Source organism: Ovis aries, chromosome 20, assembly GCF_016772045.2.
Source record: "Ovis aries strain OAR_USU_Benz2616 breed Rambouillet chromosome 20, ARS-UI_Ramb_v3.0, whole genome shotgun sequence".
NCBI lineage: Eukaryota > Metazoa > Chordata > Mammalia > Artiodactyla > Bovidae > Ovis > Ovis aries.
The window spans coordinates 14,979,254-15,002,498 of NC_056073.1; the positions used below are offsets into that span (position 1 = coordinate 14,979,254).

General features: G+C 52.0%; 2 protein-coding genes across 13 annotated transcripts; one reads left to right on the forward strand and one right to left on the reverse strand.

The window, feature by feature from the left end:
* Positions 1 to 3,096: 3,096 nt before the first annotated feature.
* Positions 3,097 to 17,437, reverse strand: UNC5CL (unc-5 family C-terminal like). 12 transcript variants are annotated; one of them, XM_060403604.1, is made up of 11 exons: positions 17,336 to 17,437; positions 15,479 to 15,553; positions 13,998 to 14,120; positions 11,696 to 12,141; positions 10,874 to 11,174; positions 9,890 to 10,152; positions 9,130 to 9,231; positions 8,798 to 8,865; positions 7,844 to 7,944; positions 7,575 to 7,688; positions 3,097 to 5,291 (listed from the first exon to the last, which is right to left on the reverse strand). In XM_060403604.1, exons 4-11 carry the CDS (start codon positions 12,078 to 12,080, stop codon positions 5,069 to 5,071), a joined length of 1,557 nt encoding a protein of 518 aa, XP_060259587.1. In that variant the 5' UTR covers positions 12,081 to 12,141; positions 13,998 to 14,120; positions 15,479 to 15,553; positions 17,336 to 17,437; the 3' UTR covers positions 3,097 to 5,068. The 12 variants fall into 12 exon arrangements, with proteins under 12 accessions (XP_060259587.1, XP_060259588.1, XP_042092733.1 ...); XM_060403605.1 differs by having other exon boundaries at positions 17,331 to 17,437; XM_042236799.2 differs by lacking the exon at positions 15,479 to 15,553.
* A 3,845-nt stretch (positions 17,438 to 21,282) lies between these two features.
* TSPO2 (translocator protein 2) lies at positions 21,283 to 22,337 on the forward strand. The gene is given in 4 exon segments (XM_015102585.2): positions 21,283 to 21,323; positions 21,364 to 21,495; positions 21,776 to 21,932; positions 22,146 to 22,337. Coding segments are annotated over 4 exon segments (522 nt in total).
* The last annotated feature ends 908 nt before the right edge of the window (positions 22,338 to 23,245 follow it).

Consider the following 23,245-nt stretch of genomic DNA (forward strand, 5'->3'; position numbering starts at 1 on the left):
GAGATAGAAGGCAAGTGCTCATCTCTGACTCCCACCATCCCAGGAGCTTCTAACAAACAAAGAGTGCTCTTCTTCACTGATTTTTTTATAAGCAACACTTTGTACAGGGCAGGTGTTCAACCAATGTTTGATGAATTAATGAATAGGCAAGTACACTATAAAGTTATTCCCAGCTGGATCCATAATACAGATCTTTACTGTCCATCATGGTCCCCACTAGCCAGACATGCCTACCGCACCCTTAAAATGTGGATAGTGCCCCTGAGGAACTGAATTTTCATTTTATTTTAATTGTTTGAAAATTTTTAGTTCCCATACTTCATTTCATTTTTGGAAAACTTTCAGCTCACTTAACTTGCATATGTAAATGTACTTTTTCAGCTGTAATTTTATGAAAGCTAAATACAGACTGCCTCTTGAGAAACCTATATGCAGGTCAGGAAGCAACAGTTAGAACTGGACATGGAACAACAGACTGGTTCTGAAAGGAAAAGGAGTACGTCAAGGCTGTATATTGTCACCCTGCTTATTTAACTTCTATGCAGAGTACCTCATGAGAAACGCTGGGCTGGAAGAAGCACAAGCTGGAATCAAGATTGCTGGGAGAGATATCAATAACCTCAGATATGCAGATGACACCACCCTTATGGCAGAAAGTGAAGAGGAACTAAAAAGTCTCTTGAGGAAAGTGAAAGAGGAGAGTGAAAAAGTTGTCTTAAAGCTCAACATTCAGAAAACAAAGATCATGGCATCTGGTCCCATCACTTCATGGGGAAACAGTGGCTGACTTTATTTTTTCTGAGCTCCAAAATCACTGCAGATGGTGATTGCAGTCATGAAATTAAAAGACACTTACTCCTTGGAAGGAAAGTTATGACCAACCTAGATAGCATATTCAAAAGCAGAGACATTACTTTGCCAACAAAGGTCCATCTAGTCAAGGCTATGGTTTTTCCAGTGATCACATATGGATGTGAGAGTTGGACTGTGAAGAAAGCTGAGCGCCAAGGAATTGATGCTTTCGAACTGTGGTGTTGGAGAAGACTCATGAGAGTCCCTTGGACTGCACAGAGATCCAACCAGTCCATTCTGAAGGATATCAGTCCTGGGTGTTCATTGGAAGGACTGATGCAAAAGCTGAAACTCCAATACTTTGGCCACCTCATGTGAAGAGTTGACTCAATGGAAAAGACTCTGATGCTGGGAGGGATTGAGGGCAGGAGGAGAAGGGGATGACAGAGGATGAGATGGCTGGATGCCATCACCGACTCAATGGACATGAGTTTGAGTGAATTCTGGGAGTTGGTGATGGACAGGGAGGCCTGCCGTGCTTCAGTTCATGGGGTCACAAAGAGTTGGACCCGACTAAGTGACTGAACTGAACTGAAATACAGATCATATATTTCCAGTGAAAATTTAGCACATTTTATATAAAATACACACCAGTTTCCAAATACTTTATGAAACAAGAATGTAAACTATTCTATTAATAATTTTTATATTGATTACATGTGGAAATTATACTATCCTAGATATATTAGGTCAAATGAAGGGAAGTGAAAGTCACTCAGTTGTGTCTGACTCTTTGTGACCCCATGGACTATAGCCCACCAGGCTCCTCTGCCCATAGGGTTCTCCAAGCAAGAATGAAGTAGGTTGCCATTCTCTTTTCCCCGGGATCTTTCCAACCCAGGGATTGAATGCAGGCATCCTTCACTGCAGTCACATTCTTTATCTGAGCTACCAGGGAAGCCCAGGTTTAACGAAATATATTATTCAAACCTGACTTCATCGGTTTCTTTTTACATTTTTTGATATGACTACTAGAAAATGTAGGCTTCACAGTATGTGGCTTTCACAGTATTCTGAGGGGCATCTTGAATCTGACCTTCGCACGAATGTCATTCCGGAGGCAGACAGGGGGCCAACGATGCGTGTTACCTCTGGGCACTGCAGCCTCTACCCCTGCAGATGTGGACCTGACTCTCAGTTCATTCCCCTCCTGACTCTTGACCCAACAGGTGAAAGTTCAGGCATGGGCTGCTACAACATGCAGAAGAGACGTCACAAATCTGATATTTTTAGAGACCAGAGAGGTAACCTACCTGGGAAAGGGCCAGAGACAGGGCCACAAGTAATGACCAACTGCTCTACTTAAAGGCAATACACAAAGAAAAATCCCCAAGTGGATATTCCCTGGGTCTCCCATGTGCCATCTCTGCACAGGACCATAAAATCCAAAGAGGCCCTTTGAGAGCCTTGAACATGGTCGCTTCATCCCAGTGTAGAGACTGAAGCCAGAGAGGGAAGAGCCAAGCTAATTAGCTCTAGAATTGCTAAGTGTCCCAATGCCATCGGAACATGCCTTCTCTTGGCTTTAGGTATTGGCAAATATGTGCCAGCTGGGTTTGATTTGAGACAGGAAAGATCCACCTTACAGGCATCAGGCAGTTTGCCACCTACCTCAAGATTTCCAAGACTCCGTTTCCCAGCTCTGTGAGCCCATCCTGATGAATTAAGGCTATGGCCAGAAGGCAGTCTCTCCCATCCTAGAATCACCCTCCACGACATCCCCTATGGCTTTTATTCACAATTCCACAAGACATAAAACCCCTAAAGTGACTTGTTCCAGGGTAGGGAGTAACACAAAATAAAGATGCCTTCGGCTGGTGTAGAAAACTAGGAAGAAACAATTGGTGATGAGGGGGGATGGGCACCAGACTCCAGGTGAGAAAGACGCTCTTACTCAATCCTGAGCCAAATGAAGACAGAGAAGGCCAAGGTGCCAGCCTGGAGTAGCTGGCATCCCCCAGTGGGGTAGGAGGACTAACAGGATGGATGGGGTTAGGGGAGGAGGGAGGCAGTGCGGTGGTAGGCAGTGGGAGGGTCCCAACCTGAAGGCTTGCTTCTAACAGAATGGAAAGCAAACCTCCCTAATCTACCATTCTGGACCCAGATGACATTCATACTAACAGTACAATCTACAAAACACTTCTCTCCAGCCTGCTCCCATCGGTACAGCTTTACCACATAAAATCATTCCTATCCACATCGGAATTTACCAATCTAAGCAAAATACAGTTAGTAACAAAGAAAGGCAATTTTCATATTTTATTATACAATATTGTTCATCATAGAAAAAGCTGTAATATTTTTTAATTAAATACAGAAGCAAATTGTTAGTGTTGCCAGAGAGATCATTTGCCTGCTCTTGAAAAATTTAACAACACCTATTTGCCAACAAAAGAATTGCTTGAATAGAGTTAAATCCTTTGTTCTCCTTTCAGGACCCAGCCTACTGATTTATTTTCTATACAGTGTCTAACACACAGTAGGTACTGAATAAATTTATTTACTAAATGGGATGTTCTTTAATCCCTATCCTCTCTCTCCTGACCCTAAACTGGATCCTGACTCACACAATAAAGGACTTCCCTGGTGGCTCAGACAGTGAAGAATCTGACTGCAATGTGGGAGGCCTGGGTTCGATCCCTGTGTCTGGAAGATCCCCTGGAGAAGAGAATGGCAACCCACTCCAGTATTCTGGCGTGAGTGTTCCATAGACAGAGGAGCCTGGTGGGCTACAGTCCATAGGGTTGCAAAGAGCCAGACAAAACCGAGTGACTTTCTTCTTTCACAAGATAAAGCCCCCACCCATCGATTCCTAGGGCAGTCTGGTGTCTTTCAGTAGCCTTGATACTTAACCATGGTCTCAAGACATTTGCCTGAGAGGAATGACTGAGGGTCTCAGAGAGAAAAAGAAACACACAAGGGCAAGCACAGTAACTAGGCAAAAACAAAAAGATGCTCAGACGAGCAGTGACCAAGAGATTCAGGGATGGAGACACTGCAGGGGCCAGCAACAGCAAAACGCAGTCAGAGAGACTTAAAATGCACACAGCTCGAGATAAAGAGATTAAAAGGTCGGGCAACAATAATCATCTTGAAAGTTTCTTTCCAGCTTTAACGTTTCATGACAGAGATAATGGCAGAGAGAGAGGAAGACAAGGCAAGAATGAGAGGACAGAGATGAAGGAAGTCAGGGGAGACAGGTAGGTCAGCTGCTGTGACTGCCCATCTCTAGATCTGGCCTTGAACTCTGGTCCTGCCCTTGCCTCACAGTCACTGTGCTGGGCTCCTTGATGCCTCAGCACCCATGTGCATCAGGCTCCTACTCTAAGTCCAGTCACATCTCTCCCTTTCTCCACCTGAAGATCTCTGAGCCACTCTGCAAACCATCTCCGCAACATCATTCACAAGGCTTTCTCACGGCTCCAGCCCATACTCAGCCCCCTCCTTTCCCAGCTCCTTATGCTGGTACAGTTCATACGACATTCATATCCCTAACCACAGGGCAAGCGCTGGGAGTTTGCCCTCAGCTCCTACGAGGGCATCTTGGTTTCCTCAAGAGGGGTTTCAGTTCAGTTCAGTTCAGTTCAGCTGCTCGGTCGTGTCCGGCCCTTTGCGACCCCATGGACTGCAGCACGCCAGGCCTCCCTGTCCATCACCAGCTCCCGGAGATTACCCAAACTCATGTCCATTGAGTGGATGATGCCACCCAGCCATCTCATCCTCTGTCGTCCCCTTCTCCTCCTGGTCTTCAATCTTTCCCAGAGGAGTTTCGCAAGGGTCCAAACCCGACCTCATTTATTCCAGGAGTTCCCATGATACCCAGTCCAATGCTGAGTATCACTTCAGTGCTCGGCAAATACTCTGCGGACTAACCAGTCCCCAAGGAGTGCCAACAGGGCAGTCTAACAGCGCACTGGTCTATTAAACAGCTTCCCGGAGGTCGGCCAAGCTGGGGCCATCTCCTGGGCTCCTGCGCCCCCTGCCGGCCAGGAAGGGCTCTGCACACAGGACGAAGCGGGCCGGAAGGGCGGTCCTGAAAGGCGCGGGCTCCCAGTGGCGTCCGGCCTTGCTGTGGCCCCGGGGGAACCACGCGAGGGTCCTGATGAGGTCGGTGGGTCCAGCCAGGAAGAGCAGCTGTTTTTCTTCCTGGGTGTCGGGGCACATCATCCACGGCCTCCCGGGGGACAGAGCCGCGCCCTGCGCCGTACCGGGGCGCTCAGAGCTTCTCGTCCAGCTCCAGGCCTTCGTTCTCCTGGGCGCCAGCGCGCAGCTGGGGTGGGCTGCCGCTTTGCGTCCCGTTCAGGTAGTTCTGGATGACGGAGGCGCAGTCCAGCCGCTCCATGAGGGTCATGAGGTAGTGCAGCTCCTGGAGGCTGCCATTCTGCTCCTCAAATAGCTCCAGGATGGCTGCCGCGGGGCTGCGCTGACAGGACATGAACCTGGCCAGGATGGGGGGAGGGGTGTGAGAGGAGGGAGGGGGCCCTGTGTCGAGATCCGCCACCCACCTGCCCCCAGCTCTGGCCCTCATCATGCCTTCTTTCAGGGCACTCTAGATGGTGGGAGGACCCAGGACTTTGAAATCAGAGATCGCCTGGGTCACATCTGAGATTGCACTGGCTCAAAGTCTACTCCTCTCTAGGCTTCAGTTTTCTCTTTTCTCACACCAGGGCTTGGATGAGAAGACCTCTGAGGATGCAGAATATCCATCTGCGATGTTCTGTGTTTGCCTTCTCTGCGCCCTACCCCCACCCCAAACACTCCCCACCCTCCCTCTCTCCCAGGTCACATCCTGCCCACCACCAGGGAAATAGTTCTTCCTACCCAGGGCCCTCCCCTGCTCAAAACCCCTCCAGAGTCTCTTTCACCTGCTAACCAAGCCCACTCTCCTGACTTCCCTGCCCACCCACCATTTGGCCTTGCCGTGTTTTTCTGACCTTTTCTCCTGGCTCCCATTCTGAACCTTCCTTCCCACCTTAAGCATACCAGACCTGCAGTTGACCCTCTGGCCCCCTCCCCAAGTTGATCCCCTACTTCCCTACCACCTGAAGCGCTTGTTCCCACCTCTGCATCCCTTAGTCCAGACTCCCATTAGGCTTTATTATTCTTTTTTATTTAATTGAGATATATAGTTGACTCTCGAACAACACCACTTTGAGCTGTGTGAGTCCACTTACATGCAGATTTTTTCCAACAGTAAATATTACAGTACTACATGGTCCTTGGTTGGTTGAATCTGTGGAGGCTGAACCGTGGATGTGGAGGGCAGCTGTAAGTTATACTAGGATTTCAACTGCATGGAGGGTCACCCCTCTAACCTCTACGTTGTGCAGGTCAACTGAAATTGACGTAAGTCTTCATTATTCTTGCTTTAGCCATTTTTTACCTGTTTTCAACTTGCCTCACAATATTGAGTACATAAAAAGAATGTCAAAGGAACACATACCTTGATTTTTTTTAAGCTCTCTGTATCCCTTAGTACAGAGTGACCTCCCTGGTGTTGGGACCATATTTTATTCATTCTATATCCCAATGCTTAGTATAATTTTTCCAGGACTAGTAGGTACTTGATAAATATTTAATAGAAGAGTGGTTTTATTTTTTGCTTTTGAGGGAGAATTTTTATTTATTTATGCCACACCCTATGGCATGCAGAATCTTAATTCCCTAGCCAGGGGTTGAACCCACATCTGCAGTGGAAGCACAGAGTCTTAACCACTGAACCACCAGCAAAGTCTTTAAAGTGGGTGATTCTAAAATCTACCTTGTTTTAAGGATCCAGCTCTCATCCCATCTCCTGGGTGTGGTCTTTGACCACTGTTGTCATCATCTGAGTGCTGGAGCTCAGCTCAGAATTGGTCTACTCATCTCTCTATGCAGTGCATAGCTGCACTGCCTGTTTTGCCAATATTTATTGAATTAACATGTGCCATGCACTCAGCTACAGGCTTTACACACATTATCCTGTAGTCTTCCATTCTGCCCCGCAGGGCACAGCATGTCAAGTACTCAGTATGTACCAGTGACTTACATGTGAACTGATTCATTGTTAAATATTTACCGAGCCAATATTTATGTACTGCACTGCACACTGGCCATGAACGGCATCGCTCTGCTGCTAAGCTGCTGCTAAGTCACTTCAGTCATGTCCGACTCTATGTGACCCCATAGACGGCAGCCCACCAGGCTCCCCCGTCCCTGGGATTCTCCAGGCAAGAACACTGGAGTGGGTTGCCATTTCCTTTTCCAATGCATGGAAATGAAAAGTGAAAGTGAAGTCGCTCAGTCGTGTCCGACTCTTAGTAACCCCATGGTCTGCAGCCTACCAGGCTCCCCCGTCCATGGGATTTTCCAGGAAGAAGACTGGAGTGGGGTGCCATTGCCTTCTCCAAGGCATCACTCTAGGTACCAAGAATACAGTGATAGAAAGATGCCCAGAACCTTCCTGTGGAGTCCCTGTGACTTCCCCTGGTCCTCTCCCCTGGCTTTTTCCTCTCTCACCTGTCATGTCCTCTTCTCTTTGAAGCCATGAGAACAAAGACTGTTGGACCCAAACAAATGAGATCATTGCCAATGAAATCAGTTCTCTTCTGGGAAGTAGGGTGGGGAGTAGCCATTCCCTGACTTTTAAGTCACTCTCATGTGAATGGTCCAGTCTCCAAGGGGTCCTGAGAACCCCCACCAGTCCACCCTCCGCTCCCATGTGCAGACCTTATCCCTCTTACCGGATTTTCATACCGCAGAGCCCCAGATGGGAGGCCAGTCGCCGCCAGTCATTGCCAGTGATGCTGTTTGGCTCCAACAACATCTGCAGCTGCTCGAAGAGCTCTGGGGGCAGCCTGAGGTGGAGGAAAGTGTGTCCTTGAAGGGGAGAATCAAAAGGCCCAGCCTGGCTCCACAGATACCTCAATGCTGTGCTCGCCCTGCAAGCCCAGGGACAGCAATCCCAAACATCCCCTACCCTTCACAGCAGCCCAAGCAACCCCCACCTCACCTGTTGCAGGGGGGTGGCTGGGTGACTGGGGGTGGGACTGCCCAGGATTCCTCCTCTGACGCCTGGAACCTGAGGATTTCCATGTACTTGGTCTCCAAGCCCTGAGCCAACAGAGGGGCAGGGAACACACTTAGGGATCATGAGATGTCCCGTGAGCAAAAAGCCAGGGCACCCACCTCCATTCCTCCCATCTCTGCTTCAGCCAGGAGACACAGCCCCACCCTAACCAATACCCTCTACCCTCTGCTCCCCCAACCCCAGAGCCTTCAGCCTTGAGTTTGCTCACTGAGCTCTTTGGGACCCGGGACATGAAGACCAAACAAGGTACATCCTAGGGCACCAGGAGAAGTGCTGAGTGGGGTCAAGGGCAGGGGAGGTCATCTAATAATAGAGACGCTGAACTCAGGCATATATATGGCCCCCTTCCTCCACTGTTCTTCTCCTTGGTTACTCCTTCTCGAAGGATACCTTGAGGAGTATCTGCCTAGTTTCCAATAAGATGTCACATGGTTCCCCAAAGATTCCCCTGATTTCTTCCTGTCTTCCTGCAGGAGGGCGGGATCTCTAACTTCCATCCCACCTATTCAAGCCCCTCCTCCTCCTGGGTCACTCTCCATCCGAAGATACACAGCACTGTCTCTCAGATGCAGACAATCTGTCCAGAAAGAAAGTACTTCTCTTTGACGCCCAAGTGCCTCCAGGTTGGAAGAAACCCCTACAGGGTTCATGTAGGGTCTGGTTCTTTTACCCTCCGGCTGGATCCACCCATGGGTGGACAGGAGAGTCAAAGATGGAGCGTCACTTGGAGGCCAGACAGTCTCTGCCCCTGGAAGAATGCCCTCTTCACCTCTTGGCTGTGTAATCAGAGCCATACTTGCTGGCCACCAGACCCTCGCCCACCTCGTCCACCACTCCCCTGCCCTGCCCCTCCTCAGCCCCTCCGCGCCGACTCACATCCTGGAAGGTGTGCATGGTGACAATGATCTCATTGGTCAGCGCGGAGCAATCCTCGTTCTCATTGGCTACAAAAAAGGAGATGTAGCAGGTGAGGGAGGAACAGGCCCAGGAGAGAAGAGCAGGACAGCAAATAGACTTTCACAGAAAGACTTTGGAACTCGGAAGCAGCTGTGCCGGCCACCCCATCTTTCTCTCTGTGAAGATCTGCTGTGGCCCCTATCTTTAAAGAGAAGCTCTGCACGCGTGGCCGAATGAGGCGCTGCAGGGCTCCAGGGTGACCAGGGGAGGGGAGGGGAGGGGAGGAGGGGGACGCGGGGCTCCAGGGCTACCTGCTTTTCTCCGGAAGCAGAAGGAGCGGAAGGGGCACTTCCCGTGCCAGATGTGCAGGTGCGGCACGAGCTGACAGCTGCTGTCGTCCACGTTCTCCCAACCTGCAGAGAGCAGAAGGCCTCAGGAGGGTGGCCTTCGTTTAAGGGGAGGTCAGGGCAGGAGCAAATGCAGGAGGGCGACTCCAGTGGGTGGCAGGTCCCAGGGCCTGGGCGGGGACCCTGTGCGTGGTCTTCCTTCTTCCAGCACACAGACCCACCCCTCCGCCCTTCCACCTTCCCATCCAACCCCCACCCTCCCATCCTCTGAAAGCAGCACGCATGCGCGCCCTGTCCACACCCACACAACCACACCCTTGGCACCGTGGACGATTCCCGCAGCCAACCAAGGAACGAGGGCAGAAAAGACTGGGCCTCCTTCTCTGACGTGGGCTCAACCAGGCAGGACCATAAAAGCCTCCTCCTCCCGCCCTGCCCCTGCGGAGGCAACACCTCTCCTCCCGCTGCTCACCAGCATCATCTGTGCTCCCGCGGAGGGCCCAGGGCTGAGTGCAGCAGAGGGGGGTACTGAGCAAAGCCTGGGGCTCCGGGAGGCAGCAGGAGGAGCCGGAAGCACCCTCCTCCTTCGCCCCCCAAGGCTGCTGCATGCCCAGAAGTCTCAAAAAGAAACTTGAGGCACCCAGATTTCCACCTCAGGGAAGGCCCAGACCCCTCCCTCCACGGGGCTCCCGGATGCACTGTTCCCCGGCTCGGCCTCCCTCACCCTCTGAGATGTATTTGAGTTTCAGGCACTGGTCTCCTCGGGCCCCGGTGAAGTCGAAGAGCTGGCAGGGCCCGCGCAGGCGCCCACCGTGCGGCTGCTCGTTGGTCACAGCCCACTGCAGGGCGCAGGGCGTGTTATTGAGGAAGTAGACACGCAGCTGCAGGTGGGACTGCCCTGGGGCCAGCGGCGAGCAGAACACAGCCAGCTGCAGCCACTTTCGGGCTTCCCGGCCCACCGGCGCCTCCAGCACACAGGTGTAGAGGCTGCAGAGAGAGGCGGTGGCAGGGACCACGTACGATGGGACCGGGGAGGCCGGGACACCAGCCCACCTGCCACCCAGCTCCCACCGCACCAGGGGCCTCTGTGGGGGCCTCCAGGGAGGAAAGGAGAACATTCCAGGCCATGTAGGGAAGAACTAGGGTGGAGGGTTGGCTAGAGGGACGGAATGTGAGTCATGCCAGTGACTGTCACTGGGTCAGTGTAGGAAAGAGGCAAGCTGAGCTCCGGGCCACCATGCATGGCCCTGCTCTGGTCATGGGTGGCAAGGAGACTGGGAGGCAGAGGGTCTAGGATCCTAGAAGGACAGAGCCAAGGACAGACATAACCTGGGATGGAGTCTTAGAGAACTGGAAGGGGCAACGTGCCCTGGACAGCGGGGAGACAGTCCTGAGCCAGGGCACAGAGAAGAGACAGACAATGTTAGAGACAGAGGTGGAGACGGGACAGGCCCCTCTAGATAGATGACCGGGGCTGAGCCAGACCTTTCTAGACAGACAGCGGGACCATGGGGGGATGCACAGTCCTGGATGGGGTGGCAGCAAGATAAGCAGCCATAGGCACTGGGACAGAGGGAGTGGGGAAGAATGGGAGATACGGGCTTTGCAGGCCAGCTTGGACAGCATAAGAGGCAGTCCCCGCAGAGAGGTGAGGACAAGGCAGGCAGAAACAGGGGCGGGAAGTCCAGGCCCACAGGCGGGCACCCACCTGAAGTGGGAGAGGTGGATGCGACATTCATCCCGGGAGGTGTGGTCTCCCGGCCGCCCCAGCGGCTTCCAGGCCTTGGCGTCCAGCAGGGCGGTGTTACTGCTGTAGGTGCGGGCCTGGCTGGGCTGCTGGGCACAGTGCTTGAAGGTGAGGGTGCAGGGCTTCAGGAAGGAGGCCCCGTGGGGGCCGCACGCCACCACGGGGCTCACCAGCCCCTGAGCTCGGGACAGCGAGGGGGCATCCGTCAGGTCCCACACCAGGGTCAGCGACACCCGCTCCTGGCGGCCCACAGACACAGCACCTGGGGAGGACGGGGAGCTGAGGGGGGCCTGGCAGGCAGGCACACCCCTGCCGCAGAGGAGGCCCGGCCAGAGCAGGAGAGGATGCGGGCCGGGAGCCCCAGAGAGGGGACGCCACAGGGCACACGGGGCAGGGGGCAGTGTGGAGGAGAACAAGAGGGTGGTGACTGACTTGGGATGGAACCACAAGCAAGTCGTCCCCCTCCTCCGAGGGATGCTGCAAGCTCACTCAGACTCTTCTGAGAATTTGCAAAGGGTGCTCTTCCTCCAGACACTGTACTTCCCTTTTGGGGAGAAATGTCGTAACAGACTGTTTATTAGAACAAGGCCCTTTGCCTCCACCTGCCACGAAACTGTCATAAAAATGTGTAGTATATCCATCTTTGGAGTCAAGAAAGACGTACACGAAACATACAATTTTCAAATTGATGAAGGTGTCTCTGGTGCTCTCTCAGGGTTGGCGCCCCTGTCTAATATGTAACATGAACAGCTGTAGGCTGAGAAGGGAGCTGGGTGCTGTTACCTGGAGGGATGAGCAGGGAAATGCCTGTATCCTGGAGCATCAGGCAGCCACCACGGTGGTCCACCTCTCGAGCAGAAAACACCAACAGTTTGTGCATCAGCTGCCGGATGACGGTCTGGCCTTGGGTGGGTGTGTGCAATTCCTGATAGAAGGTGGCCACCTCCTGCAGCGTGGCCGGCGGGCCTGCCCTGGAGGACTCATCTTCCGGTAGGGGAGTGGGAGGGGGCGCTGGCTCCTCGTGGCTCTCCAGCTCCCAGCAGGCCCCCAGCAGCCGGCGAGGACAGCGCCATCGAAGGCACTGGACCAGGAGCACGGCGCTCGCCATTGGAACCCCCACCAGCAGTAGAAACTGGGCGGGCTGGAAGGAGCTCTCATAGGAGCACATCCGCCTGGTCGCTTGATGCTGCCGGTTGCCCTGCACCCACGTGCCAGCCGAGGCCGAGGGCCTGGGGAAGAGAGTCAGTGTCACGTGAGCCGTCGGAGGCTAAGACCTGGCTTCTAAGTCGCTGCAGTGAGGAGGGAGCAAATTATCTTCATCCGGCATACCCCATGCACCCCAGTCAGATCAATTTCCTTAACAGAACTTCACCAATCTCTCCGTCCCTCCCTCTGTCTCTCTGTTTCCCTCTCTCTCCCTCAAGAACCTGCCGTGACTCCCCATGCCCTAACTAATTTCACCTCTCACTAGACAGAAAGACCGTGGGTTTGGAGTTAGAGGATGTGAATTCACACACCACCTTGGTCACTGCCTGAGTGAGCCTGTCCTACTGTTTAACGTGCCTCAGTTTTTACCTCTGTCTAAATAGAGCCCTTGATCTCCATGGGCCGACAGAATGTGAAAGAAAGTGAAGTCGCTCAGTCGCGTCCGGCTCTCTGCGATCCCATGGGCTGTAGTCTACCAGGCTTCTCTGTCCATGGGATTTTCCAGACAAGAGTACTGGGGTGGGTTGCCATTTCCTTCTCCAGGGGATCTTCCTGACCCAGGGATGGAACCCAGGTCTCCTGCATTGCAGGCAGACGCTTTACCCTCTGAGCCACCAGGGAAGCCCATGGAAAGTCTTAAAATAGAAAAGCAAGGACTTTCCTGATGGCACAGTGGGTGAGAATCTGCCTGCCAATGCAGGGGACATGGGTTTGATCCCTGATCCAAGAAGATCCTGAACCCAAGCTCTAGAGCCCTCAGCTGCAACGAATGAGCCCTTGTACCACAACCACTGAAGCCCGCGCACCTGGAGCCTCGCTCAGAAGCCAGGGAAGCCGCTGCAATGAGAAGCCTGTGCGCAGCAGCTGGAGTGTCTCCCGGGCTCCACAACTAGCGAAAGCCCAAGCACAGCAACGAAGACCCACAATAAATAAATGCATGAATAAAAAACAAATATAGCAGAGTGTCAACAAAGATATATGTATGCACAAAGGATTTTTTTTAAATAGAAAATGAAGTCACAAAGGGCTAGACATCCTCTGATCTCATTAATGTAGACAGCAAAACTAGATTGAAGTGTAGATATATATTTATGAGTGTGTATATGTAAGTGAGGAGAAGGCAATGGCAGCCCACTCCAGTACTCTTGCCTGGAAAATCCTATGCACGGAGGAGGCTGATGGGCTGCAGTCCATGGGGTCGCTAAGAGTTGGACATGACTAAGCGACTTCACTTTCACTTTTCTCTTTCATGCACTGGAGAAGGAAATGGCAACCCACTCCAGTGTTCTTGCCTGGAGAATCCCAGGGACGGGGGAGCCTGGTAGGCTGCCGTTTATGGGGTCAAACAGAGTCGGACATGACTGAAGTGACTTAGCAGCAGCAGCAGCAGCATATGTAAGTGATGGGCTTCCCAGGTGGTAAAGAACCTGCCTGCCAATGCAGGAGACATAAGAGACACAAGATCCCTGGGTTGGGAAGGTCCCCTGGAAGAGGGCATGGAAACCCACTCCAGTGTTCTTGCCTGAAGAATCCCATGGACAGAAGAGTGTAGCCGGCTACAGGCCATAGGGTCCCACAGAGGTGGACACGACTGAAGTGACTTAGCATGCACACATGCACGATTTAAGTGATAGAGAAAAGTCTGCAGCAGAGCTGTGTAATAAAAAATATAATGTGAGCCACAGATGTGCTTTTATACTTTTTAGAGTCTACATTAAAAAAGTAAAAAGAATCAGGAGAAATTAATTTTTAATATATTTTATGTAACCCAGTATATTCAAAATAATATGTTGACAGATAATCAATGTAAATTTATTGCAATATTTTACATTCTTTTTTCATTACAAGTCTTTGAAGTCCATGTATATTTTACACTCACAGCACATTGCGATTGATATTCTGTCTACTTCAAGGACTCAGCAGCAACATGTTCTAGTGATTCCTGCCTTGGACATGCGAGTCTGGGGGAGGACAACCTCCAAACTATTCTTATTGGTTGTCACTGAAAGAGATGAGAAATTGGGGGAGCTGGAAGGTGTAAAAGAGGACTTTCTATTTTCTTAAACCCTTTTTTCTGTAGTCTGAATTTTTCACATTCAAGCTTGTCTTTCTATTAATCTTTTAATTCTTTTTAAACACTATTAAAAGTGGGAAAAAATAGCCTCTCAGACTGATGATGAGGATGGCATGAGATCGTGTGAAAATCTCTTGTAGATGATAAACCCTGTCCAAATACGTGTGTTTTATTTATGCCCCTCCTTCTGCTAGAGAGGTCAGAGGGTAACTCACAGGGATATATTTAATATATATATATATATATATATATATATATATTCTACAAGAGTAACAAAAGTTAAAAGTGGAAGCAGAAAGAGAAAGAAAACCCAAAGTGAGGTCTCCAGGTGAGGTCCACCAGGTTCCCAGGGTCAGACAGGGGCCTGTGCTGTCCAGCAGCATCCCCCTAGAGATGCCAGCTCTTGGGACTTCCCTGGCGGTCCAGTGGTTAAGAATCTACCTTGCACTGCAGGGGCTTGGGTTCGATCCCTGGTTGGGGAAACTAAAATCCCACAGGCCACTGAGCCCTCTAGGCCTGCGTGCCCCAACTGGAGAGTGTGAGTGCCCCAACTACAGAGGCCACGTGCCGCAGCTAAGACCTGATGCAGCCAAATAAATAAACAAATAATTTTTTTAAAAGATGCCAGCTCTTCCCCAGGTCTTCTCCTCCAACTTATCCTCTTCCTCCCTTAATTTGCACCCTCAGCAAGACTGGGCTCTGCGCAGCTGGTGGAGTCTAAGCTTTGGCCTTTGTTCCTGCTGTCCTCTGCTTCACGCTGTCACCCTCTGCCTCCTTCACTCGCCTGGACCACTCTTGCTTAGTAGTGCCCCCTGCCAGCCCCCACTCACCAGCCCTTGACGGTTTCGCCCTCCCTGACCACCATCCTCCCACCATACTAACTGTTTATTTTAATTTTTTTCTTGGCCACACTGCACAGCATGTGGTATCTTAGTTCCCTGTCCAGGGATCAAATACACATCCCCTGCATTGAAAGCTCAAAGACTTAACCACCAGGAAGTCCAGGACCAGGACCACCAGGGAAGTCCATACTGATTGATTCTTGATCACATGCTGTCCTGTATGGATTTCCACTCAAATGAGCAATTTCTGAGCACCCACTGTGGCCTAGGCATTGTCCTGACACAATGGCATCTTACTTGGCTCTCAAAGAGCTTCTGAGAGCATGGGATTCATTTACTCCGAGGTTGAGTTCTGTGAGACACCACATCCTCCTTCCGAGTCCCCAGGGTCCCCATGGCTGATCCACTAGGATCTGCACTGATGAATTATTCCCTCACTCATACCTTGTGGCTCAGCTGGTAAAGAATCCGCCCGCAATGCGGGAGACCTGGGTTCAGTCCCTGGGTTGGGAAGATCCCCTGGAAAAAGGAAAGGCTACACACTCCAGTATTCTGGCCTAGAAAATTCCATGGAATGTATAGTCCATGGGGTCACAAAGAGTCGGACACGACTGAGCGACTTTCACTTCACACCCCTAACCCCAACCTGAGGCTGCGCCCCCAAGCACCTGCTCCACCCTTGCCCACCTTCTTTCTTCCTTCTCAAGACCCATGAAACCTAAGCCCCCTTCCCAGCTCCCCCTGGCCAGGGGCTAAAGCGCCTCTGTATCCTCAGGATGGAGCCCTGGGGTGGGATCTATTTCCCCCATGCCTTCATTGAAAATATAGACAAGAAGGGAAGGCGTGACGTTGCTCCCTCGGCCTTAACATCTAACCCTGCAGACGGTGGCCGTGGCGGGGCGCGTGAGTGGAATAAGTGAGCTGGCGATGCCTGAATCTGGTGGAGATGGGGATCAGAGCCACAGGCTTCCCTTTACATCCCGTTCAATCCTCGCAGTCCTTCCGCAGTAGAGATAATTGGAATTATAACTGTAATAATAATAGCTAACATCCACAGAGCCAGGGTGTTACAGCGCTCTACGTGGCCCAGCTCATTTGATCCTCACAGCAGCTTTATGAGCTAGCTGTTATTTTTATCTCATTTCCCAGATAAGGAAGCCAAGTTTCCTCCCCCAGTGAGGGCAGAGGATGGATTATTAAGCTACAACTGAAGGCAGAAGGAAAGGATGAGCAAGGATGACAAGAGCTTCCAGAAACACTCCCTTTCTCTCCCTGTCCCTTCTTTTTCCCCGAGGTCTCTTCCTTTTCACTTCTAGAGGAACTGAAGTTGAAAGAGAAAGAAATGAAAATAAATAGAAGGAAAAACAAACGTAAGGAGCTAAAGGCACACCCTTGGTGCCACAGCGAATGACGCTCTCGCCTACCCCCTGCCCACCGAGGCACCAGCAGCAGGAGATGGGCCAGCTGTAGGGAAAGAAAGGAGGGGCTCACTCTGTTTCTATAGCAACAGCTTTTCCAGGGCCTCCAAAGACCAGAGTCCAAATCCCCTCCACTGCATTGGGTGGTGCAGCAGAGTCCCCTTGTCCTACCTTCCAACCTGGAGGGCCTCTCACAGGAGCCAATTCATTACCTGGCCTGGAGCAGGTAACTCCTCCCTCCTCTCAGCCCCCTTTCTGCAGGCTGACAGCTCTCCAGGCTGTGTTGGTCCTCACCCCATCCTTCTCTTTGCCCCCAGGAAGGGAAAGGGCCCCGAATATATAGCGTAACAGCCTGGTACCTGCAGACTGGACCCTCCCAACCCCATGGCTGACCCTTTGGTACCCAGCTCTCCAGTATGTCCTGCCCCAGACTCTGGATCATCCTGGGTGGCACTTTCCCAAGATGAGAGTATTTTAGGATGCGCCATCACCTGTCCCTAGGGAGTTGCTTCCTCCAGCACAAGGATCCAGGCTCCTGTTGCAAAGTTCTGCTCATATTCTTTAAGGAAACTCTCAACCCCTCTCCACATCACTGCTTCTTATTGGGTCTACTGCTGAAAGATCTCCAATTATACATAAAATGTGTACCAGGATAGTGAGTCCCAGCCCAAGTCATGAGCTGCATTCACCGAGTGCCTCCCCTGGTCCTCACACGCACTGGGCTGTGGCCCTCTGCCAAGCCCCTTCCTTCTCCCTCCTCTAGCACCGGGTCTCCACACCTGCCAGCCTCACCTGAGCTGGCCTAGCTCCACCCCTGGGCCCCAGGTAGCCCCATCTTAACGCTCGGCCCACCCCCGGCTGCCCCAGGGGGTGCGCACCTTACCGTGTAGGTGACCCCAGAGGCTGCCGGCTTGTCCAGGAACAGCAGTTCCTTCTCTGAGAAACAGAGAAGTCAGCCAGACTCCAGGCAAGCCCGCAGACAAGTGGAGGTGGGCGGGGAATTCAGGGAATTCAGGCAGGAGTGGCCTGGCGCTTCCCGCTTCCCGCTTCGGCAGAGTCCTGCCTCCCAGCCGCCCCAAAGAGGGGTGGGGAGTCTGTCCTGTATGCTGGCAAAGTCCAGACGAGGTGAGGGAGGATCCAAAAGTCCGTGGACTTACCCACCTAGGTCTGGAGGGGAGGGACAGAGGGAGACAACCTGGGTACAGGTGAGGCCTCTCTAGACTGCCCTCTGCTGGTCAGTGGCTGCTGCAACAGCGCAAGGTAAGAGGAACCCTAACTAGGGCTTCTCAAACTGTAATGTGTACATGAACCGTCTGAGGGACCTTGTAAGAATTCAAGTTCTGACCCATTGGCCTAAGGTGGGGCCTGAGGTTCTCTGTCTTAGAAGCCCCCAGGTGATGGCACTGTGGGCCTGCCCAGGGAGCTTGGTAGTGGCTTAGTTGCTGAGTTGTGCCCAACTCCTGTGACCCCATGGACTGTAGCCCACCAGGCTCCTCTGTCCATGGGATTTCCCAAGCAAGAATACTAGAGTGGGTTGCCATTTCCTTCTCCAGGGGGTCTTACCAACCCAGGGATCAAACCCACATCTCCTGCTTTGCAGGTGGATTTTTTACTGCTGAGCTTAGACAATGCCTAGTTCTACCCACTTCCTGCACAGATATGACAGTGAAGACACTGGGCTAATGGCCCACAAGTTGCTGGTGGCATTGGGGCACAACCATATCCACTCCCTACTGAGGCTCTTTCCACTGCCCGCAGGGTTGATGCCACTCTGGATGTTTGCCAGCCTGGTCCTTCCTTTGTCACTCTGCCACTGGGATGAAAGCTCCCTTCGCAGAGGGAGGTTTTTCCAGCCATCTGCTCCATTATCTTCAGCTCTAGGCAGAGCCCGATCGATCCAAAGTAGGTGTTTAATAAAGACTTGGACGAAAGAGTGGGCCAGCTGAGAGGAAAGAGGAAGCATTTTGGGATCCAGACTGCCAACACTGAACCCGGTGACCCACTTGCTGACTGTGTAATCATAGGTTAGTTGTTCAACCTTTCTGAGCCTCACTTCCTGGCCTGTCAAAAGCACATGATAATATTTACCTTGAGAGGGATAAAGATGGTCATTATTAAGCTAATAAACATAAAGCGCACACCAGGGCATGGTTACTCAGAAGTGGTAACTTGTTGCCACGGTCTGGCCTCCTGCAGCGGAGGTCTCTCCCAGCCCCACGTTGATCATCACCCGTAGAAAATAAGTAACTGCTGCTCCTTTCATCTTAGTTAATGATTCTCTAGCTTCTTGTCCCAAACTGCAACCCCCACCCCTGCGCCGCCTTCCCTGGGAGGAGGGGATAAATACCTCCCAGAGGTGCCCAGGTCCCCAAAGTGGAGAGATGGGGCAAAGGAAGGGTGGAGAGTAGCCAACCTGGGGAGAGGACCGCCTGTCTAAAGCACAAGCAAGAAAGAGGTGCTCGGAACTTTGGGGGATGAAGAGGGGAGCGGTTGGTCTTTGCTGGACAAAGCTCTGAGACACACAGGTGGCTGCCTTTTTCTCTGAATCATGAGATTCCAGGGGCTTGTGAAACATCTGTCAAGTTCTACTCCAAGCCAGGATGGGCCATGTGAGCTAGCGGTCAATAACGAGGGGCTACATCTTATGAGATCATTTCCGAAGCTGGGGCTTGTTTCACTGGGGACAGCCCCAGTTACATCTGAGGGTCCCTGCCACCCCTACGGACACAAAGCTGGTTCGTGAGATGCAGAGACCAAGATGCCAGGCATCAGAAGCCTGGCAGCCTGGGGCTCAGCCGTCTCAGGAGGTTCAGGTTGCACAGCACCAACGCCTCAATAGTTTCATCAAGGGGGCGGGCCCCTCCAGAGACTGGGTCTAGTAGACCAGGGGACCCTCTGAGGAGAGGAACCCTTCTGGGCCATACAGGCAGCAACCTGGACTCCCCAGCTAATGCCATCAGCCTTGTCACTGGAGAAAGGCAGTCCAGCTGGGAGCCCCGCTCCACCCTTCTCCCTGTCCCCACCCTCCTTTGCCTTCCACACATCACACAGCACTGGCACTCAGTCTGGGAGGTGTGCTGCCTGAGGTAAGGGGACACACAGGACTGAGAATAAATAAGGAGGCACCAGCAGTTGGAGGAGAACAGGAAAAAAGCATTGGGGGTGGTGGGAGCGGGGAGACCTCCAACACTGGATAGAAAACTAGAAATGATAGAGAGACAGGAAGGCAGAAGGGGAAGAAACAGACAGTGAGAAGCAGAGAATAAATAGAAAGATGCACAGGCCAACAGGATGGCCAGCCCTGTCCCCGGAACCTCCAGGACATGTTCATGGGCCCTTGACAGAAGAGGACGGTGTAGACTGTCACTCCAGACACTGAGAAAAATCACCTTTTTTCCCCTTCAAATTCTGGCAATCATGGGGACAAGGTTGAAATATCACAGGCAAATGAGAAGAATGATATTGGGTGGGGGATCTTGGTTGGAGGAACTACCCAGGTGGCTCAGAGATAAAAGAATCCACCGGCAATGCAGGAGACTCGGGTTGTAACCCTGGGTTGGGAAGATCCCCTGGAGAAGAGCGTAGCTATCCACTCTGGCATTCTTGCCTAGGAAATCCCATGGACAGAGGAGCCTGGTGGGCTACAGTCCATGGGTTTACAAGAGTAAGGCACGACTTAGCAATTAAACAATAGCTTCCGTTGGAGGACGGTCTGTGCCTCACCCTGCTTGCAAAGGAAGACGCAGAACAAAATACAAGTAAGCATGGGAAGGGAAGTCACTCAGTCGTGTCCGACTCTTCGCGACGCCATGGACTGCAGCCTACCAGGCTCCTCCTTCCATGGGATTTTCCAGGCAAGAGTACTGGAGTGGGGCGCCATTGCCTTCTCTGCCTTACTTTGCTGCTGCTGCTGCTGCTGCTAAGTCACTTCAGTCATGTCCGACTCTGTGCGACCCCATAGACGGCAGCCCACTAGGCTCCCCCGTCCCTGGGATTCCCCAGGCAAGAACACTGGAGTGGGTTGCCATTGCCTTCTCCGAGTAAGTAAGCATGGCAGCGTTTTAATCAGAGACCAAGCAGTTGTTCCCTTGAGAGGTCAGGCCACAAGACATCTGAGTGCTTGTGTTTGTGGCCCCGACCCTCTGGAAGTGGAGAGATGGAGGGGGAACCTCCCCCAGCCTCTCAGGGTAGATGAGAACTTCAGAGAAAGGAACCCATAGTGTCATTCAGCTGAGTCTGAACTTGGATGGGAGCTCCAGCAGAGTGGGCCCTTGGGGTTTTCCAGTCTAGAATAGTGAGATAAGCCTAGGGCAGATGCGCTGGTTGGTTCTGGACTGGAAAGGAAGCCCAGGGTTCTCTGGCTCCTGTCTTCCAAATGTGGTTCTTCCAGGTTGGTTATGTTGGCTTGGTTGAGTTTGATCTCAGACACTGCCCTCCATCAAGGGCCTGCTATGTACCTGGCCAAGTGCCATCCATTGTGGGAGGCAGAAGAGATGTGTGATCCTGGACCTGAGATCCAGGAGTCAGACACACACTGGGGGAGAGGAGTCTTTCACTGAGAAGTAGTTGTCAGTCCTAGACGGGGCACTCTTGAGTCCCACATGAGTGGTGTGGAGAAAGTAAGTCCATGGAACGTGGAAAAGGGGGAAGGCAGCGTTGGCTCAGAGGAGGGGGCTGGGCGCAGACCCCAGGGCGTGTCCAGGACTAGACCTCCTATGAGAGGCTCAGGCCAGGGAAGAGTGTCAGGTAGGAGGAGACAGGCAGGCAGATGCGGGGAAGGCTATCGTCAGCGTGTTCTCTGCCTCCCCAGATCGCACCTCCTCCAGGAGAATGTGGCCTCAAGGGGCCATCTTCGTGATCCTGCCTCTTCTGGGGCCCACCCTTGTCCGGCTGCTCATCCATCACTCAGTGTGGGCCCACCCTTGTCTGGCTGCTCATCCATCACTCGATGTCTGACTGGTGTGACAGCCTGAGAGAGCTGCCCTGGTGCCCACCTCACAGAGTCTTGTTGCTGGTGTGGACAACCATCTACTCCATCAAGGGGCAAGTCCCTGCTTCTCATGCCCTGGGCTGGGAGCAAGTCCCCCATCCCTGAATTGCTGCCGCACGCTGGTCTCTAAAGGGATGGGACCTCATCTTGCCTCTTTTGGGGTGTCTCCTCTGTACCTGCCTAGGATTCCAGCCCACCCTCCCTTACCTGCCCCCTGCCTTCAAAGGATGTCTAGACCCACTTACCCCCTGGTTCAGCCCACAGAGGATTTTCTTTTGGCAACCACAAGGCTCCATTTACCATGAATCAGCCTCCTCTGAGCATTGTCCACAGCTATGCCTCCCATCTGGTGTGGAAGGACCTGGGGCGGGGTGGGGGGGAGGGGGGCTTCAGGTAGCCACTGGCACTGCCCCTCGGTCTCTACGCTGTGCAGCTCACCATCAGCTGGGCTGTCCTGATTCTCCTGTCGGCAGCCCACACTCCCGGCCTGGTAAGGCACCAGAGCTCAGCAGTGGGGCAGGGGACAGGGCAGGGAGGCTGCAAGGCCTCCGAAGCAGGGAGCAAGGCACGTCAGGTGCAGGCAGGTAGCGGCGGGGCAGGCTGCACCAAGCACAGAGCAACTTGGCTCGCTGGCTCCAGGGTGCTGCAGAAAGGTCAAGGGCAATTCCCAGGGCAGCCCTCCTGACTGCCCTGCCCTGCCCAGGCCCTGCTGCACCTGCTGCTGCTCTTCAGGCTGGTGATGAGCACGGCTCTGATCTGGCACCCCATCAACAAGCTGGCCACCCTGCTGCTGCTGCCCTACCTGGCCTGGCTCACCGTGGGCGTTTCCATCACCTATCACTTGTGGAGGGACAGCCTTTGTCCCGAGGACGGGCCCCCAAGGGGAGAGGGGTGACTGAGGCCAGGATCAGGGGAGAGGAGGGAGGCGGGGGTGGGGGCAGAGGAGACCACAGGCAGGGCTGTGGAGGGGACTGTGGGGAGTCCCTGAAGGTGACTTGATCCAATGCGGCCACTGTCCTGGGTCCCCTCGTGCCACTTTCCATTAGGATTCAGAGACACGGGAGAGGGGGAAACAGTTCACATTCAATATAAAGTAATACATCCTGTATTAACAGGAATTAATTTAGTAGTGATAGGATCAATGAATAAAATCCTAACTAACTATCTGGGTATGATGTGAAGTGTGTGAGGTTCGGGACAGCTGGGTGGGAATGGACATGTGTGTGTGTGTGTGTGTGTGTCTGTGTGTGTGTGTCTGTGTGTCTGTGTGTCTGTGTCTGTGTCTGTGTGTCTCTGTGTCTCTGTTTGTGTGTGTGTGTGTGTGTGTGTGTGTGCACGCACACATGAATGAAGGTGTGAATGCCCTGCCAAACCTCACTCAAAATTTGGGACTTAAAGCCACAGAAAAATAAAGTAAGAAAGGATACCAATTATCTTGTCAAACTATATATTTATTGCTTATTTTATATTATGTATCATAATATATACATATATATTCTATACCACCTATATAATAATATATTCCATATTATATTAATCTTATTTAATTTATTTTAATTTTTTATATTGGCATATAGTTGATTAACAATATTCTATTAGTTTCAAGTGTGCAGCAAAGTGACGCACTTATACATATATGTGTATCTACACTTTTTCAATTTCTATAATTAATTTATTTGAATTAATCATATTAATTACATTGATAACATAATATATAGTTATATGATACATTGTGCATTATATATGTCATACTACTCTTTTTCAATTTCTATAATTAATTTTAATTATATTAATTACACTAAT

What these genes read in the sequence shown, in the direction of transcription:
- UNC5CL (XM_027958931.3), bottom strand. Translation starts at nt 12,080, where the DNA reads ATGTGCTCCTATGAGAGCTCCTTCCAGCCCGCCCAGTTTCTACTGCTG. An exon ending in CCATGCACACCTTCCAGGAT is followed by an intron (nt 7,945 to 8,797) that starts GTGAGTCGGCGC and finishes CTGTTGGCTCAG; the next exon opens with GGCTTGGAGACCAAGTACAT. An exon ending in CAGCCACCCCCCTGCAACAG is followed by an intron (nt 7,689 to 7,843) that starts GTGAGGTGGGGG and finishes CCTCCACCTCAG; the next exon opens with GCTGCCCCCAGAGCTCTTCG.